This window comes from Xenopus laevis, chromosome 3S (assembly GCF_017654675.1).
Source record: "Xenopus laevis strain J_2021 chromosome 3S, Xenopus_laevis_v10.1, whole genome shotgun sequence".
In the NCBI taxonomy this organism is placed as follows: Eukaryota; Metazoa; Chordata; class Amphibia; order Anura; family Pipidae; genus Xenopus; species Xenopus laevis.
Window position 1 is genome coordinate 23,897,785 of NC_054376.1, and position 20,873 is coordinate 23,918,657.

Sequence of the window (20,873 nt, forward strand, 5' to 3'; positions counted from 1 at the left end):
TCATTAAAAATCAACTTCTCGGGAAAGCACTTAGCTAAGTCTTCCTCTGCAGCAACACACCCTTGACCTACACATTTGTTCCCAACCCCTTTCTTTCTGTCTACTCTTCCTTATAGATTTTAGGTTAATTGAGGCAGGAACCTAGTCTCAACTGTGTATTAAATCTTTAGCACTGATGAATTTATGATTACTATTCCCCTATTTGCATCTCGTAAAGCACTGCCCTTCTGTTCCTTTAATATCCACAGCTTCCTATTTCCCATCTTTTCTATGTTTATGTAGAGTTGACCAATGTGACACAATTGATCTTTTAATTTAATTGAAAGATGGTACCTGATTAGTCTGTCAATTAAGTCAACTTGTCCAAAGAAAAAGACCATTATTATTTTCAAGATAGGATCCATGGGGTAACCCCTTTCAACAACACAATTATTGATAACTAGTGATGGGCAAATAAATTTGCCAGGCATGGAGTCATGGTAAATAAATTTGTGATCATTTTCGGCTGCGAAAAATCAGCCGCGACAAAATAAATTGTTAAATTGTTGAACGCATAAAAATTGACGTGTGTCAAAATTATTTTAACGTCCATTGACTTTAATGCATTTTAACAAAATAGTCTCAAGTGTATAAAAAATGTAGTTCGCATCAAAAATTATTATGATGCCCATTGATTTCAATGCGTTTTGCTAATTTTCGCCGTTTTGCAAATCTTATTACAAATTAGCCCATCACTATTCATAACCTTAAGCTTGTTATTTCTTTTATTTTCTTTAGTGGTAACTCCAAGGGGCAGATTTATCAAGGGTCGAATTTCGAGGGCTGATAAACCCTCGAATTCGACCCTCGAAGTAAAATCGTTCAAATTTGAATATCGAAGGATTTTAGTGCAAATACTTCTATTGAACAATCGAATAAAAATCATTTGATTTTAATCGACTGATCGAAGGATTTTTATTCGATCATAAAAAACTGGCAAAGTATGTAGTCAAAGTATTTTTTAAAGAAACAGTACTTCGACCATCGAATGGTCGAATAGTCAACGATTTTTACTTCTACACGTTCGAATCAAGTTGAAGTCGAAGATCGTAGTAGCATATTCGATGGTCAAAGTACTCAAAAAATTATTTCGAAAATATTTTTTTCATTCTAATCCTTCACTCGAGCTTAGTAAATGTGCCCCTAACTGTTCACCTCACAAGGAAAACTAAAGGTGTTTTAGTTGATTTCTGCTAGAGTAACATATTTATATATGTTTTTATATGTTTAGTGAAGGTTATATAAGGTTAGTGTAGTGTAACAAAAAATGAATGCAGTTCTTATTATAATGCAAAGGGAGCTTATCAGTTGTATGAAAGGTCATTAGCAAATTAAAGCAAGTCCTCATTTGTTCAAACCAAATAAATAACTTCGGAGGTACTCTGTAGAAATGTATTAAATTAGTTTACCATTTGTTGATGTACCATGTTTATATGTTTGGCTGTACATTCAGTTAATAAGTCTGTTTATTTTAGGAGTAGCCATTATTACAACACTATGGGAGGATGTTCCTCATGTCAGTGCCTGAAGGAAAAGTCCAACTCCCGGTGGTTGATTTTGTTTGTGATTACAGTGGCTTTGGTTGTGGATTGCATTCTATTCACTGTTGTAGGTATGTTTCCATGTGTTTTAAATATGTTAACAGCTTGTAACTCTGCATAAAGCACCTTTATATAAGGAGTCATTTATTACATAATGGCCTAGCACTAAAGGATAAAATGTGGGTAGAATTTCCCCTCATTAGGCCACCATGCTTGTATATGGTTTATAGTGTGCAAGGTGAATGCTGAAGCACACTTCAGCCCTGTACCTACCATCAGCCTTGATTAGTAAGTACTAAGCTCCTCAAGTGCTGTTTGTACAGACAATGTTTAATGTATTCAAAAGTGCACCTTATACTGTAGGTGAAAGGTTCACCCAAATGCAGGATTTTACTGGGATTCAGAGAAAAATATAGGATTGCCATGCGATAGGATCGGTTGAACCAATATCTTGCACTTTGCACAATCTTGAGAGTCAAACAAATTATGATATAGAAGACATAATTAGAATCAATGTTAGAATGAAGTATACGTGTTTACACTAATCACATACTAAATTTTATTTCTCTTGCAGCTCCAATTGCTCCAGCTATTCTCTATGACATTGAGTATAGAAAAGGAAACACAACATTTCAGAACTCCTCTGGTTCTTATCATGTTGCCAGCTATGCTCTCCTTCCAGATCTTTCACTCTTTGAAAATTCAAGTAAAGAACTCTACCATGACCAGATCATTAACAGCACTGAGAGTCCTACAGTTAAAAGGCATTGTTATAAGGGGAAGGAATATTTAAATAATCAAAATTTGCGAGTGGGTTTTCTTCTGTCAATCAAAGCCATAATGCAGCTTCTGACAAACCCCATAGTGGTTAAGCTCATCAATAGGTAAATCCATGTCATTAGAATTAGCTCAATTTCGAAGACTGCATGCGTGTAATTCATACTTTTTATGCATCCTATGTGATTATGAGTGATGGGCGAATTTGTCCAGTTTTTCGCGAAACGGGCAAAAAATTTGATGCTGCCACCCATTAAAGTGAATGGGAATCCGTTAAATTGTCGCCGGCAAATTTTAGCGGCAAATTTGCGAATTTATTTGTCTGCGGCTAAACACAGGAATTTGCCGCAAATTTGCGCCTGTCGAATAAATTCACCCATCACTAGTGATTATATGAAAACTTTAAATTACTTCCTTCATTTACTTCTACTTTTCACCCCTTCAGAGCTGGATATGATGCCCCATTGTTTTGTGGCTTTATCATTGTGTTCTTCTCCTGTCTTAGTAAGTATGTTCTCATCGTCACCTTTGAACCCCAAATCTCAAATATAATTGATCCCAAATATTCAAGTTTTCATGTATGAGTGTTTAGTGAATATTCACATCCCAAAATCAAGACATCTTCTAAACTCAAGGATCACTTAGAGTCGCCATATGCTGATCTATAATTACTGCTACATTGGCTGTTTGGAGTTACAACGCCGTAACATAGTAACATAGTAAGTAAGGTTGAAAAAAGACACATGTCCATCGAGTTCAACCTTTTTTTTTTTTATTAACTACCTATCTGCCAGTTGATCCAGAGGAAGGCAAAAAAAAAAAACCCATCTGAAGCCTCTCCAATTTGCCTCAGAGGAGGAAAAATTCCTTCCTGATTCCAAAATGGCAATCGGACTAGTCCCTGGATCAACTTGTACTATGAGCTATTTCCCATAACCCTGTATTCCCTCACTTGCTAAAAAGCTATCCAACCCCTTCTTAAAGCTATCTAATGTATCAGCCAGTACAACTGATTCAGGGAGAGAATTCCACATCTTCACAGCTCTCACTGTAAAAAACCCCTTCCGAATATTTAGGCAGAACCTCTTTTCTTCTAATCGGAATGGGTGACCTTGTGTCAGCTGGAAAGACCTACTGGTAAATAAAGCATTAGAGAGATTATTATATGATCCCCTTATATATTTATACATAGTTATCATATCACCCCTTAAGCTCCTCTTCTCCAGCGTGAACATCCCCAATTTGGCCAGTCTTTCCTCATAGCTAAGATTTTCAATACCTTTTACCAGCTTAGTTGCCCTTCTCTGTACCCTCTCTAATACAATAATGTCCTGTTTGAGTGATGGAGACCAAAACTGTACGGCATATTCTAGATGGGGCCTTACAAGTGCTCTATACAGTGGAAGAATGACCCCCTCCTCCCGTGACTCTATTCCCCTTTTAATACAGCTCAATACCTTATTTGCCCTTGATGCTGCTGACTGGCATTGCTTGCTACAGCCAAGTTTATCATCTACAAGGACTCCAAGGTCCTTTTCCATAATGGATTTGCCTAGTGCAGTCCCATTAAGGGTATAAGTGGCTTGGATATTTTTACATCCCAGGTGCATGACCTTACATTTAAGTGATTTGTAATATCATTTTGTGTTCTTTGTTTCTTAGAGTAATGGCACAACTAATCATTTTGGAGTGTTGTGTCTTCCAAGTTCTTTCAAAGACATCAAAAATTTGCCAGCATACGGCTGCTGAGACGCAACTTTGCACTTTAGGGAATTAGCGTAGTGGTAATAAATTTGCACCTGGCAAAGTGACACAGAGTTGGGAGAAGCGGTCGCTGGCGAAAATTGCCCTTTAGTGAATTTGCTCCATAAACTCTAATGGGTGAAAAAAAAATGATTTCCCATAGACTTCAATGCACTTTGGCAAATCCGGTGAAGCGGAACAGGTCAGAGTCGCCCATCACTAAGAATCACATGAAACTGCCAGCACAGATGTTAGTCATGGTTTCATACCGTGCCTTCCTGGGTGAAAAAGTCTTAAAGGGCATGTATCTATCTCCAATATACTTTAATTAAAACATGTGTACTGTTTTTATAAGAAACCTGACTGTATGCAGTGAAATCCTCCCTTCATTTACTGCTGTGAATTGTCAGATGGTCCCTAACTGCTCTGCAGGGAAACAATCATACCTGCCTTACTTCCCAGTCATGCAGAACTCAAGCAGCTTTGTTTGTTTCCCTGTAGAGCAGTCGGCGACTGAGTAGAGATTTGTATTGGATTTTATTTTTGCCTTTACATCCACTTTACTTTTTCTCCAGCTGCAGGGACAAAGATCATGGAGCATATTTAAGCAGATAAACAGGGATTCTATTTGGAGGATTATTTTGCTGCAGTCACTGGTTCTGCAGAGCTGGAGAAAGTTTGTATTAAACAATACAAAAACTATAAAATTCACATTAGATTACATAACAACACAGGACCCAGTGCAGTCTGCCTATTCTGCATTGTTCTGATTGTTGTCTTGTAATCTAATGTGGATTTTTTATAGTTACTTTTTCCAACTCTGCAGAACCAGTGGCTGCAGCAAAATAATAGGCAGACTGCACTGGGTCCTATGTTGTCATGTAACAATGTAGATTTTATAGTTTTCGTATTGTTTAATACAAACTTTCTCCAACTCTGCAGAACCAGTGTCTGCAGCAAAATAATCCTCCAAATAGAATCCCAGTTTATCTGTTTAAATCTGGCTCCATGATCTTTGTCCCTGCAGCTGGAGTTGGAAACAGTAAAGGGGATGTAAAAGCAAAAATAAAATCCAATACAAATCTCTGCACAGTAGCCGACTGCTCTACAGGGAAACAAACAAAGCTGCTTGAGTTCTGCATGGCTGGGAAGTAAGGCGGGGGCTCTCCCTGCTGATCATAAGTATGATTTTTTTTCCCTGCAGAGCAGGTAGGGACCGTCTGACAATTCCTATTCACAGCAGTAAATAAAGGGAATTTCACTGCTTACAGTCAGGTTTCTTATAAAAATGGTACACATTTTTTAATTAAAGTATATTGGAGATATGTTTCTTTTAAATTAAAGTAAGTAAAAATGGGAATAATGGATCCCATACTTATACTTTCATGTGATTCCCACTGACAAGGCAATTTGTCCCTATGTATTAACTGAGAAAAAAACATGTGCCACAAGCTTTAGAGTTCTTCAGTCTATTCAGTTTATTCCAAATATAGCAGCAGGTTCTGGTAATTAACCCATCACACTACTTCAGCAGAGTTTTTTGGATTATGAGTGACCTTCTAATTAACCGAGTTAACTTTTAGTGTTATGTGGCTTGAGACTATCTTGCAATATGCATTTGGACTAACTAATTACTGATAGCATGTGAACTGCCTGTATACGCTTTCCATTCTCTTTGTTCCCCTATGTGTTAGTTTGAGTAATTACAAAATAATACACCCAATAACCTGATTAATAATTTTTTAAAATGGTGAATTTTTTAGTGGTACAGCCAGAGCTTGTTGCCCACATCCTCTTATAAAAGTGCAGGGCAAAATAGTATTCTAAAGTTCACACTTACTGCTTCTTTTGTATTGGTCCTCTAGTAACTTCCTATGGCAGTGATGACCATCTGTTTTAGAAATAGTATTACCTATTTCTTTGTGATGCATATCAAGTAATCAGGGAGGTTCATTTATCAAAGGTCGAATTTCGAATTCATACAAGTTTTTTTTTATTCTAATAAAATTGAATACACTCCAAATTCGATTGGGAGGTTATTTAAAAAAAATTCAAACGTCTAAAACTCGAACCAATTTCACTAAATCAAAAACTCGAAACGAATTCAATTCGAATTCGACTAAATTTGAATTGAGTTTTTTCTCTTAAAAAACTAGAAAGTCAGGAAGGCTATTAACATCTTCAAATGGGTCACTGGACCTCTCCCATTGACTTATACAAAACTTGGCAGGTTTTAGATGGCAAATAGTCGAATTTGAATTATTCCCAGGGTAAAGGTTTGATAAATTCTAATCGAGTTTGCATTATTCCTAACTCCTAATTTGTGAGTTTTGACCAAAAAAAAAACTATTTGAAAATTTGAATTTACTATTCTACCCTTAATAAATCTGCCCCTTAATGTCATTCATTACCTTTTCTTTTTGTCCTTAGCACTCCAACTTTGCATACTTCGGCCTACAAAATTATCCCCAACAGTAAGTATCTGCACTTATGATTAAGGGGGTTATTAAGTTAAGTCCAAATGCCAAAAACTCGAAAATGTCAAGCTTTTTGTCCTATAACATTCGAATTTTTAGTGGGAAAAAAACTTACATTTTTCGAGATTTATTATACCCTGAAGATGAAAAAAGTCTGAATCTGAAAATCCAGCATTTCACACCTACCAAGGTTTTATATAATTCAATTGGAGAGGACCCTATCCTATCCTGAATTTTCTGTGGTCTGCTCTGGAATTAGCCCGAAAATTTGGGCATTTTTGGAAAAAGCCCAAAAAATCTACAGGTTCTGGAAAAAACTCAGAAAAAATCTTACAATTGTCCCCAATCTGATTAAATTATGCTTTTTTACTAATAAACAAGGTCCAATCGGGGATTCTAGTTTGGTCTGACTTTTTAAAGTAAAATACTCATTAGAAATTGGATTTTGGATTTTGTAACCCTCTTTCTTTTCACATGCTATTCCACCCACACCCTACAAAAAGCTTACATTATGGTGACTGCAGGTGAGAACAAGTATCTCCAGTAAAGATTTGTGTATGAGTGTGTTTTGGAATTTCTTGAGCTAAACAGGTCAAATACTAAAACTAGTTTTCCTTTCCAACATCCTGATTCTTGCAAGCAAATGTGGATGGAAGAGAATGTAGTTAATCAATTTTCTAGTCACAGACAGAAAATAGGTTTAACTTTCACAAAAAGAGAGTAATTGCTATATACAGTATTCATAATATTGCAGTTTTTCAATGGAATCAGAGGAAGAATATAGAGGAAGCAGACCCAAAGTCTGTAGGGGGGCCAAGGAAGTATAAAAGGACCCAGGAGGCCCTGATTAATGAGCACTTTCAAGATATATATATATTGGTAAAACGGGTCAACCTCTGTATATGTTGGGGGCCCTAAAATTAATTTGCTGTGTGGCCCAGTAACATCTAGTCATGCCACTGAATGGAATGCTTTCTATTGGTAGTCTCCTAAAACAAAATGTCTTTCTCCTATGTTATGAGTGCAAAGACATACATAATGGACTTCTGCTTTTCAGAGGGGTTTAATTATGTCTATGTCAGCTGATTTCAGAGAGTGGAGGCAGTTGATTAAGTCTAAAAACAAGATAATGATATGTTGAATGGTCACACTGAAAAGGTGTAAATAGACATATACTCTTCAATTAAATATTGAGGAGAAAAGGGTTTAAACTCTCTCTCTCTCTCTCTCTCTCTCTCTCTCTCTCTCTCTCTCTCTCTCTCTCTCTATATATGTATTTCCATATTTTCATAGCAACTCTCAAAACACTTGCTCAGTATTGAATGATGTCTCTTATTATTATCCTATTACATAATTTGAGCTGAGGCCCTTTTGTTTTTCTTTCTTAGGGGGTCTCTGTATTGCTAATCTTACCTTTGGCATGCTGGAACCAACTGTACCCATTAGAATGATGCAAACCATGGCATAGCAATATGCTTTATGATAAAAAGTTTCACTTCTTAACATAGACCTCCCCCTTTTTAAAGGATTATATTAATAGCTTTCCCTTACCTTTATTCATTTTAGTTGCAAAGTTGCATCCATATGCATGTTCATTCATATATTGGCAAGGGCAGATGATTATTTTTCTATTAAATTGTACTCAACATGAAATACTTAAAAGACAGAACTTTTCCTTCATGCAGTATAGCAGGAAATAATATCCATCACCCTTTTCGAAAATATCTGTATTTTCAATTGCATACTCTATAGCTGACTGCCATATATAGAACACTATTGAAGGAACAGTAACACCAAAAAAGGAAAGTATTCTAAATGAATGTCAACATAATGTAGTGTTGTCCTGCACAAGTAAAACCAGTGTACTTGCTTCAGAAACTCTACTATAGTTTATATAAACAAGCTGCTGTGTAGCCATGGTGGCAGCCATTCAAGCACAGGATACACAATCGATAACAGATAAGTTCTGAAAAATCCTATTGTATACTACAGATCTTATCTGTTATCTGCTGTGTATCCTTTCTCCTTTTCCAGCTTTGAATGGCTGCCCCCATGGCTACACAGCAGCTTATTTATATAAACTATAGTTGTGTTTCTAATGCAAACACACCAGTTATAATAGTGCAACACGTCGGTACATTATACAATTTTATTTTTTTGGTGTCACCATTCCTTTAACAGTGTCATCAAAATTCACTTACTGGAGACCACTTAAGGTAATAAAAGATACTTTATTTGACACAGGCTCAGTGGATTCTGAACTCATAAAGAGTCAGAACACTAAGTCAAAGTCTATAAACTTGAGAAAGTATTACATAAGAACTTACGGACGTAAAGGACATTACCAATGGGAGAGCATAGAGATATCATTTCACAGCACAGAAAAACAATGAACTGCAATTACAGCTCTGCAGTCAAGGCCAGGGCTAACTTGAGAAGATAATCCATCCAGGTCAGAGGAGCTCCCAAGGGAATCTGCATACACAGAATTTTATTTTCTATCAACAGTATTCTGAATATTTTGATACAAACATACCTGCACTAATTGGTCTTGTCATGTACAATTGGATTTATATACCCACAGTTAAATCCATTTCTCTGTAGTCGACAGGGGGACACTCTTGGTACAAGAGTAAGGTATGTAGAGGAAGTACCGGGGGTAAAGCCAAGGGTTATTGGCACGCCCCTTCTTTTCATTTGTTAAGTAAGTGTCCTGCCTCCTGGAGGGATGCAGCTTTACCCCTATAGTTCCTGTGTCCGACGGAGACTGCAGAGAAATAATATTATTCATCTTTCATTATTTATGTGGTGTAAGCTAGTACTGGGCTGAGGGTGTAGTGTTTCCCTACAAGTTCTGTCACTCTGAATTCTCCATTCACTTTTACCATCAAAGAGAATAAAAACCTGCAGACAGAAAAACTGTTTCTGTTGCAAATGCAGGGCCAAAAAGTGGACTTCTGACTTACTGCACTTACAGCACTCTGTACCTTGCTTTTTTTTTTTTTTTTACCTGTGAGCCCCATTCATATGTAAAAAGATATGGGGAGCAACACAAGCATGAAAATAGTTCATGGGGGTGCCAAATAAGGGCTGTGATTGGCTATTTGGTAGCCCCTATGTGAACTGGCAGCATACAGGAGGCTCTGTTTGGTAATACTTCGGGTTTTTATGCAACTAAAACTTGCCTCCAAGCCAGGAATTGAAAAATATGCACCTGCTTTGAGGCCACTGAGAGCAACATCCAAGCGGTTGATAAGTTACATATTGCTTAGGAGCCACTGGTTGGGGATCACCGGTGTAAAGGCATTACCACACTAAGGGGCCAATTCATTAACTTCAAGTGAAGGAATAGAAGAAAAAATACTTCGAATTTCGAAGTGTTTTTTTTTGGCTACTTCGACCATCAAATGGGCTACCTCGACCTTCGACTACGACTTCGACTTCGAATCGAAGGATTCAAACTAAAAATCGTTCGACTATTCGACCATTCGATAGTCGAAGTACTGTCTCTTTAAGAAAAAACTTCGACCCCCTAGTTCGCCACCTAAAAGCTACCGAACCCAATGTTAGCCTATGGGGAAGGTCCCCATAGGCTTGGCTAAGTTTTTTTGGTCGAAGGATAATCCTTCGAATCGTTCGATCAACCGATTATTCCTTCGATCGTTCGATCTAAGTATTTGCGCAAAATCCTTCGACTTCGATATTTGAAGTCGAAGGATTTTCATTCCCAGTCGAATATTGAGGGTTAATTAACCCTCGATATTCGACCCTTGTTGAATTTGCCCCTAAGTTATTGTAATGATAATATATAAAACATTATGGCCGGGCAATGTGCAATAATATAAAGTTATGTATTCCAAAAGTTGTTTTTCTTTGCTGAGACAAGGAATGTTTACAGAAATAATCTTAATAACAAGGCCTGACTTCTCTTACGCGTATGAATTGAATTTGTGTATTCCTATTTTTAACAGGACTGTCTTTCATTCCATCCGTGGTCGTATATATAATTTGTCTGAATGCTTTTGCAGGGCTCGCACAAAAAATTGGGAGGTAAGTTATTTTAAAGCTTAAGAGCTGCATCATTACGACTTGTCATCTTATCCAATGAGTTCTTCCCTATTGCAGGTGGCTATGCATTATGCTTGGAATGATAATGCAAGGAATCAGTGTTATGTGTGTAAGTACCATTGCTTATTGCACATGGTAATATGAATTCATTTCTTTATATTTATATTTTATTTATACCCATCTACTGGATGAAGCTTTCTTTATTAATCTTACATTGTGTAAAGAGAAATTATTTTCAGTTTCAGATATTACAGTGCATGTCCCCCACAGACCACCCTAGAAAGAGGGAATGGCAAAGTAGTGACATGTTAACTTCCCCTTTCTTACGTTGTATGTTTTGGGGTGCATGGGCATATATATGGGGGTCACCAATACAAGTATTCTACTCTTTTGTTCTAGACATTAGGACCTGATTTATCGAGTCATGCACACATGCATGGTCTATAATTGTTTACTTCAGATTTTACATAAAAAATTATCTGGTTTTGGAAAAAAATAAAAACATGCCAAACTTTGTAATGTCTTAAAAAACCTGCTTGTGGAAAAACCTGTTTCTCTAAGGCAAAGTAATTGATTATACAAAGCTTGAAGAACTCACTCAAACTTTCTATAACTGATTGCTTGAGCCCAGAGGTCCTTAAAGGAGAAACAAACCCCTTATTAAAAAAAAAAACCCTACCCTACATAGACCCCCCTCCCTCCCCACCCACCCAGCCTAGCTGCTACCCCGGGGAAATGCCCCTAACTTTTTACTTACCCCTCGGTGCAGATTCAATGATAGGAGTTCACGGCAGCCATTTTCCGGGTCTTCATGTCTTTCTGGCAATTTTGGCGCGTGTGCAGTCGTCGCAAACTGGGAAATTGCTCCAACTGCACATGCGCCGCCACGCATGGCTCATTGTCAGATTTCCGAAAAACCCAGAAGATGGCTGCCGTGAACTCCGATCCCTGAATCTGCACCAAGAGGTAGGTAAAAAGTTAGGGGCAGCAGCTAGGCTTGGGGGAGGGTGGTCTAGGTGGAGTAGGGGGTAGGGTTTTTTTAACAAGGGGTTTGTGTCTTCTTTAAGGTGGCTATTAATTAAAATTATAATTTATCTCATTATTTTCTGAAATATAATATGACCAAATCCGCACAGGTTATTTCCCCTTATTTATCAATACATTTTCCAACAGCTAGAAATAATTTAAGTCTACATATGCAACCATTCAGAAGCCATTTAGGTAACCATCAGCCATCGTTTTGCAGTTACAACCTAGAATGCAACAAATGGTTTTAGAGATAACTATATGGAGTATTTTATTATTTTTGTCATGCTGATTAACCATTTTCTTTTCTAGATGCCTTTAGCAAACGATATATTTGGACTTATTGGACCTGATGCCTTCCTTGGAGGTGGCTTTGGATTGCTGGAAACATCAGTAATGCCCCTCATGGCACATCTGGTAGATTTACGGCACACTTCTAACTATGGAGGCATCTACGCCATCTCTGATATCGCTCTTTGTATTGGTTATGCAGTGGGTATGTTACTATACAGCCGTGGGTTATCACAAAAGATTCATAAAACATGAATAAATACACAGTGGAATTGGGGTGGATGTATTTAGAAAACACTTTCACAGGTATCATTTATTTTGTACTACTCTTAACTTAGAGATGGAGACATAAATATGGGTTCTTACACCAGAGTATTGGTTTCAGCAGTCTTACCATACATAGAAATAGAGATATCCACTGTACAATATATGTCAATACCCTGTAAGACAAACATAAGATATATTAATAAACAACACAATTTATTGTATAACAGTTTGGGGTAGATTTAATGAAAGGTCAGGAATAAAGTTATTTCTGCATAACTTTTCCAAACATTAGGGGGCAAATTTACTGAAGGGCGAAGTGGCCATCACTAGCGAAAATTCACCAGAAATCCAATCCGCAGGGATATTGCAAATTTCACCAGAGTTTCCTTCGCCAGGTTATAGCTGGTGAAGTGATAAGATGAAGCTAAATCCTCCTCAATCTTATGTCAGTGACCTCATATCCTGTCTGCAGAAAAGTCGTAAAAAAAAAAAAGTTTAAAACACTGGCGTTTTTTCATATTTTATAGTAGGACTGTTAAATATATTTTTTTAATTTTTATTAACCATTTGAAAGTCATGCCAAATTGGTTTTAGGGTGGGCTCATGTCTAGGATGATCTCTTTTGTCTTTATTTTGCTTCCTTGGACATTTGTAATAATAAGTGGCCACTTCAAGTATTTGCACCATCACAAATTAATAAATATATATATGACCTATATGTACCCGCCCTATTCAAATTGACCTAAACACAAGTGTACTTACAAAATTTCACTAGGCAAAAATGAACACTAGCAAAAGTCCACTATGAAATGCTCGCACTGATCAAGTTTCGCTGGTGAAACTTCCCCAGCGTTCAGCTGCCGAGACGAATCTTTGCATTTTGATGAATTAGCGTATACTCTGCGAATTAATGTCTGACAAAGTGGTGTGAAGTGTTGCAGAGGATTTAAATACATTTCATACATGTTGAATAACTTTTGATCTTGGCAGCCTTATTTTTTTGGCCCATGAGTAAAAACAGCTAATTGAATGGACATTTGGGCCAGATTCAATTCAGTGAGAAAAAGGTTTTATCACATGAAAACTCACGAACGAGATTGAATTTGAGATGCAATTCAATTCAGAAAAACATATTTCATGGTTTATCAACGTATTAAACCTATTAAAGTCTATGGAAAAAAAAATATGAACTAAATTTGGATAAAAGTTTTCTCTTCCTGAATTGAATCTTGTCCATGACTTTTCATGTGATAAACCACAATAAACTTTTTCTCACTGAATTGAATCTGGCCCTTGCTTTGATAAAACAGTAGAAGATAGATGCTGCAGCACCTTCTTATTGTTCGGTGAAAGGGTGTATTTATTAGCTCAAAAAATGGGCATAGTTAATATTTATTTGTTTAATGCAGAATAAGATCATTGGTAGCAACAAATTAATTCACACTACTGAAATAGAAGCACCATATGTTGCATAGCAAAATGTAACTAATGCTATAAAATAACGATGGGGCACAAACTTGGACAGCAATATTCTTAAATATAATCTAAAGTGCTTCTACATATTTGGGAAAATATGAGAGGTACAATTTAAATCTGATTCCCAATAGCATATCTAATATCTGAATTTTTGTGGTGTTATGGTGCAAATTACTGTGGCCGCTGTATTACGTTCAGAATGCTCTTTATCTGTATCATAAATACTATCGTATAATAATAACCTGTCTACAAAATTTGACTATACAAATGATGGTATCAGGTCACGTTTTCTGGGCTTATATTTTGTAACTTTCTGACTTCTTAGGCCCATTGAGTGGAGGAGCCATTGCCAACACCCTTGGATTTAACTGGTTAATGATAATACTGGGAATAATAAACATTGCTTATGCCCCTCTTATCTTTCTATTGCAGAACCCACCTGGCAAAGAGGAGACAAAGATGAAACAACTCGGTTTTTTCATAGTAGAGCCTTATTTGTTAAATGTTTTACAATGATTTATAGTGATGGGCGAATTTGCGAAGCGGCGCCGGTGTCTCATTTTTGATGCCAGCGTTCCGTTTTGAATTTTCGCGGCTGTTTCGCAAATTTATTCGCTGGCGTGAATTCGCGCCTGGCAAATAAATTCGCCCATCACTAATGATTTACACTTTAAAAACGCTTTGTAAAAAGTGGCTTCAACTAAATGTAAAGTGTGTGTCGTTTCCACTTTAGATTTTGCATAACTCATTAATTTCAATTGAAAAAATTCAGATACCAGATAAATTTGAGGGTAAAAACCCAGCATAAAAAAAGGGTATAAAGTACCAATAGCTGATCACTGCTTTTACACAACATTTTCAAGTGGCGGCTGCTTCTTACAAAATGCATTGATTAAAAAGCGTTTTTTTATGCAACAATGTGTGGTTTATAAGAATAAGCAGCATGATTTTTTTTGGAATAAGGTTTATATGAGCCAAATTAATTTTTGTTTTATCTACACTGTGTATATCCTCTATAAGAGTGCACCAAATAAATAAACTGACCATTTTAGGTGAATTAAACACTGATGATTGTATTACTCTTTACTAGATTGGTAACAAATGTTTCCTAGCTTTAATAAAGCTGCTTCATACAATGATGCTTTTCTCTGCTGTAAGCTACAGAATATTGTGTCTTTCAGACAGTACTAAGCCAAGAGGAGAAGCGAGAGCAGGAAGACTCATGACATCTTCCCAGATATGTTCCTCACCTGAACCTGTGATAAAGAGTTGGCCTCTGGCTCTAAGAATAACAAAAGCACAACTTGCTGACCAACAACAACACCCCTCATTCTTCTTTAAGCAAAATGAAAGGATTGTGCCTTATTTAAACAATGGCAAACTTAAATAGACTTTTACAATGCAACATTAGCTAAATTATTAAGGATCAGGTCTGGCACATGTAGGACATTCATTATGGACCAGATTAGAATCCGGTCAGCAGGAGGTCACAAACATCCTGTAATATATGTGCAATCTGTGTATATTCAGGGACCCCCAGGCAAACCAGTTGTACCACTTGCGCAAAAAAAAAAAAATAATAGAACATCCATTGTCCACTGAGGACTTATAACAACTCTAATGTGTTACACAGGATACCTGTATTACTTGTATTTAGAACCATTTCTGTGCATTTATAATGATTTTACAGATATCCATCTTTACCAGTTTGTAGTTATTATGGGATATTCATGCACTAAAACACCCTATTGTTTTGGCTGCCAGATCAGATTTCAGACAAGTGTTAGGGATAAGGTGGGATAGATTTTGCAAGGGGAATCTGCCCTAAATGCATGATCCGTTGCTATTGAAACATTGAGAATGATAAAAAAAAAGTGGCAAATCATATCATTTTGGATTGAACATTACCCCACGTAAATATATTGTCAACAACTGGGGAATTGATGTATAAATATATGATGTTTTTGAGATGCAGCTGAACTCATTACTACAACCATGAACAATGTGTGTTTTAGCGGTGATCTGAGGCACAAGCCCCAATGCCTTCACCCCTCACTTACCTCTGTTGTACCTGGAGAGGATCAATGGGGATGTAATGCTGGTACAGTGAGTTAAATCAGTTATTAAATTGCCCAGGGTGGTTATTTGCTGCTTCTAATATACTGGTGCCTGAGGCAATGTTCTACTGTAGTCTTTATGGCAAAATGAACCTGTGTACTTTAATCACTGTAAACACATTAGCTTTAAAGATTATACAATAAGGGACCCATTTACTAAGGGTCGAAAGTGAATTTTCGAATTCAAAAACTTTGAATTTCGAAGTAATTTTTGGGTACTTCGACCATCGAATAGGCCAAAATTAGATTAGAATTGAAAAAACTTCGACTTCGAAAATCGAAGTACTGTCTCTTTAAAAAACCTCAATTTCGACACTTCGTTAATTGGCTAAGTTTTGAGTAGTCGAAGTATTTTTTTGTAAAATCGTTCGAATCGTGTGAATAGAGCAATTTAATCGATCGAACGATTTTTACTTCAATCAAAAACGGCTTTTTTTCAATCGAAAAAAATACTTCGACTATCGAAGTATCAAATTCGATGGTCGAAAGTTTTTTAACTTTGAAATTCGACCCTTAGTAAATGTGCCTCTAAACGTTTTATTTTACTGATGTGACATTAAGGGGTTTATTAACTAAACTCAGAATTTATTTCACATTTTATAAAAAAAAGAAAAAAAAAACATGACCAAACTTCAATGCCTGTTGCGACCTTATTTATTAATATTAAATTTTTTGCCCGAAAACCCCAAATTTTTCAGATTTTTGGGTTAAACCCAGCAGAACCCTGATATCTTCAAATTGAAATTTGTGCCTCTCCCACTGACTTATACAGGACCTCGACAGGTCTGAGATGGTGGATAATTGAATTCGGTCTTTTTGCAGCATCTCGAAAAAATCAAGGTTTTTTTTCACAAAATATTCCAGTTTTTGCCCCAAAAAATACAACCAAATAAATTCAAGGTTTAGTAAATAACCCCCTAAATATCTGTTTTATATATTAAGGCCAACTGCTTGAAAGGTACAATGTATTAATATTTTAATAAAGATATACATTTTGCACTGTTCCCATATTATTATTTTATTTTTTTTATTAACATGTATTTATATAGCGCCAACATATTGCGTAGCTTCTTCTCATGGGCTTCTTCTGCCAAACAAGGCTCGGGCTCGGGGGGCGTGGCCTAACCGCCAATGTAGTAAGACGTGTTCCCGCTGAGCTCCGGTGTCATTGATCCGTGCTGACTGATCAGAGGGCTCCACAGCCACGAAATTTAATAATCGGCTACCTAACACCACCTGTACTGTCGCAGATGGGGGGCCACAAGAAAGCTAGCGACACAACAGCGTCTAAAATGGATAAATATGTCAGGCTACAGAATCAAGATGGCGCCCGACTCCACAGAACGGACCCGCCATCTTCACAACCTCCACCAGGTCAGTGTGCGGACCAGTCTGATCCGGAACCGACTCTGCAAGAAGTCCTCCTTGCGATCCGTGAATCTAGGACTGCGGTGGAGGTGAAAATTGATACCAGGATCGAGGAGGTTAAAACTGATTTGGCGCTCCTGCACCAAGATCTTCAGAAGGTGCGTGAGCGGACCGCGGAGGCGGAGAGGAGAATCTCCGACATCGAGGATGTTACTAGAGATGTTCCGCATTCCATCAGTGATCTACAACAACAGCTAAAGATGTGTAGAGCCAGGGCTGATGATTTGGAAGGCCGGCAGCGGTGGATTAATATCCGCGTCACGGGTATACCTGAAGGCCAAGAAGGGCCCAACCCGGAACTCTTCCTAGAGGCCCTGATTAAACAGCATGTGGAGGCACGGTACCTTTCTCCTCTTTTCCTAATTGAGCGGGCTCACAGAATCCCCGGGCGCCCTCCGCCTCCGGGTGCACCTCCACGCACTATGATAGCCAAAATTCTCAATTACAGAGACAGAGACGCAATCCTGAAACAAATGCGAGTGAAAGGGGACATTACTATAGAGAACGCTAAATTACTGTTCTTTCCGGACTATACACTTGAAGTGCAGCGTCAGAGGGCAAAATTTGCAGAAGTCCGAAAGAAGCTAAGAGATAAAGGTATTCCTTATTCGACTGTGTTCCCCGCAAAACTCCGTCTGATTGATGGTGAGACCACCCGTTTCTTCGATACTCCCCAGAGTGCCATGGACTGGCTGGAACGGCAAGGTGCACCGGCTTCACCACGCAGAGCCTGAACACCTTCCTACTGCAATGTGAGTTGTCCCAAGATGCAGGTTATTTCAAGTGCTCGACTGTCTCACACATGCTCCCCTCCTGCTAGACTGTTGCCCATCATGGCGCAGGAGAGCCGACAACTACACCTGGGGGACCCCAGGTTCGGACATTTGGAGACTCTGTTCACTGTTGGGACTCGGAGCGCATTGGGTAATATGATATGTTTACAAGTTTAAGTTGAGTGCAATTACTACTGCAATGGTTCAATCGCCCCTTGCAAATGTTTGCTTACTTCAGTTTGGGGCCAAGGCCCACCCCAGTTTACAGGGTGGGCAGGGAGGGCTAGGGTTCTATTTTGTGGGTTTTTTCTTTCCCTCCCCTATCTTTACCTTACCTTTACGCTTGGGTACAGCGCTTGGTCCAGCAAAGGCAGTCAACCATAGGTATATATGGCAACCACAACATTAGTATCGTGGAACGTCAGGGGGCTCAATGACAAAATAAAGAGAGCTCTTATGTTTACAGTTTTGAAACAATGGGCCCCTGAAATAGTTTGTCTCCAGGAGACTCATCTAATAGGGCGCAAAACTCTTGCACTTAAGAAAGGTTGGGTAGCCCAGGCGTACCATGCTACATTTTCCTCCCATGCCAGGGGGGTTGCTATCCTTATAAAAAAAAGCCTTCCCTATGTGCTCCACCAGATTCATACAGATCATTACGGGCGATACATTATCCTACATTGTACAATTAGATCAACTGAACTTCTACTGATTACTGTCTATGTGCCTCCACCCTTTAGTATGGAACTTATGGATCAGATAATGTGGAAAGTTATTGCTCTGCCCCTCCTCCCTCAGTGCTGGGTAGGTGACTTTAATTGCTGCCTAATCCCGGCCCTTGATAGACTTAACTCCATAGACACTACACCGTCTAAATTTAAAAACTGGGTGGATAGTATGGGATTACTGGATATTTGGAGAGCTAGGAACCCCTCTGCCCAGTCCTACTCATGTCATTCAGGGACCCATCGCACCCTGTCACGTATCGACATGGCCCTGGTTTCTCCAGAAGTGGCCGCTAAGATTGTAGACATCAATTACGAACCAAGATCCATTTCAGATCACTCCCCCTTACGTATTAAGTTGCAACTGTACCCGCATCAGGGGTTCAAAAGGTGGAGACTGAACTCCTTATGGCTCTCATGGGAGGAAGTCGTAGAAAAAATTCAGACCTCAGCTGAGCATTATTGGGAGGAAAATAGTAACTCAACATCTCCTGCTCTCCTGTGGGATGCTTTCAAGGCAGTGGCTAGAGGAGACATTATTCAAACAATTAATGCTGTTAGGGCTAATACTAAGCTACAGGTCCAACAGGCTGCTGAGGAGGTGGAACGGGTTGAGCAAGCTTATATTGCAGCTCCTTCAGAGGGGGGCCATGCTCTTCTGGTCCAAGCTCAAACAGCTTTGAAGTGTAAATTCACTGAACTGACCCAGAAAAAATTGTTGTATGCCTCCCAAAGGGGGTTTGAACAGGGAGAGAAGTCGGGTAAAACTCTAGCATTCCTTTCCAAAATAGCTGTGCCTAAGACAGTGATTCATAGAATCAGGACTGGAGAGGGCCGTATCCTAACTGATCCTAAGCAGATAGCTGCCCAATTTAGGGAGTACTTTTCCGAATTATACGGTACCCAAGCCAAATACTCCCAGACGCAGTTGGACAACTTCATAACAACCATACCTCTCCCCAAACTTCATCCCGCATATGCTGCTCTATTAGATAGCCCTATAACGGCTGCCGAAATTCAAGAGGCGATCAGTGCAATGGCGACCTCGAAATCTCCTGGACCTGATGGTCTACCAGTAGAATGGTATAGGGCCTTGGGAAAGAAAGTAACGGGTACTTTATGTGATATTCTGGCTCAGGCCTATGACCAGGGTACATTGCCTCCATCATTTAGTAATGCTTTAATTGTTTTGATACATAAGGAGGGGAAGGATGTGGAATCCTGTGGGTCGTACCGTCCAATATCCCTTCTTAACGTAGATGATAAGATCCTAGCGAAAGTGTTGGCTATCAGGCTCAAGCTGGTTATCACCGAATTGGTGAATCCTGATCAGACGGGTTTTATGCCTGATCGCGCCACTGATGTAAATCTAAGGAGGCTTTACTTTAATTTGCAGGTCCCACATGACAATATAGGTTCCAGGGTGATACTGTCGCTTGACTCAGAAAAATCCTTCGATTCTATTGAATGGGCTTATCTATGGGGAATCATGAAGCACTTTGGGTTTGGGGATCGTTATATTAAGTGGGTCCAACTCTTATACCAAAAACCAATGGCCCAAATACAGGTTAATGATTTTATAACTGATAATTTTCAGCTAGGAAGGGGGACCCGACAGGGATGCCCTCTGTCCCCCCTTCTCTTTGCGCTGGCTATAGAACCACTTGCCATACAGATCAGAACATCACCGCAGATTAAAGGGCTCAAATATGGCGACATTGAGGAGAAAATCTCCTTATACGCGGATGATGTATTGCTATACTTAGCTGACACAGGTCCTTCCTTGGTAGGGGTACTAGACCTGTTTGACACATTTACTAAATATGCTGGTTTACGCATCAACTGGGCCAAGTCTGTAGTTTTCCCTCTAGACCAAGACCTGGACCCTGGTCTGGCAGCTGACCACAGACTGCAATGGGTCACTACCTTTAAATATCTGGGGATACATATCCATAGGGACTTAGAGCAATTTGTACCCCAGAACATTTCCCCCATCACTAGACAGCTCACATCAGCGTTGATATCCTGGAGTTCACTCCCCCTTACCCTCTGGGGCAGAACTAACGTAATCAAAATGATCTTTCTACCAAAGTACCTATATGTACTGCATAATTCACCGCTGAGC

At 38.6% G+C, this 20,873-nt stretch overlaps 1 protein-coding gene across 1 annotated transcript; it reads left to right on the forward strand.

Moving 5' to 3' along the window:
• The first annotated feature begins 1,520 nt into the window (after window positions 1-1,520).
• LOC108712705 (chromaffin granule amine transporter) lies at window positions 1,521-16,200 on the forward strand. The gene is given in 9 exon segments (XM_041587744.1): window positions 1,521-1,651; window positions 2,155-2,464; window positions 2,803-2,935; window positions 7,938-8,056; window positions 10,547-10,627; window positions 10,703-10,754; window positions 11,984-12,167; window positions 14,031-14,147; window positions 14,887-16,200. Coding segments are annotated over 9 exon segments (1,320 nt in total). The 5' UTR covers window positions 1,521-1,536; the 3' UTR covers window positions 15,096-16,200.
• The last annotated feature ends 4,673 nt before the right edge of the window (window positions 16,201-20,873 follow it).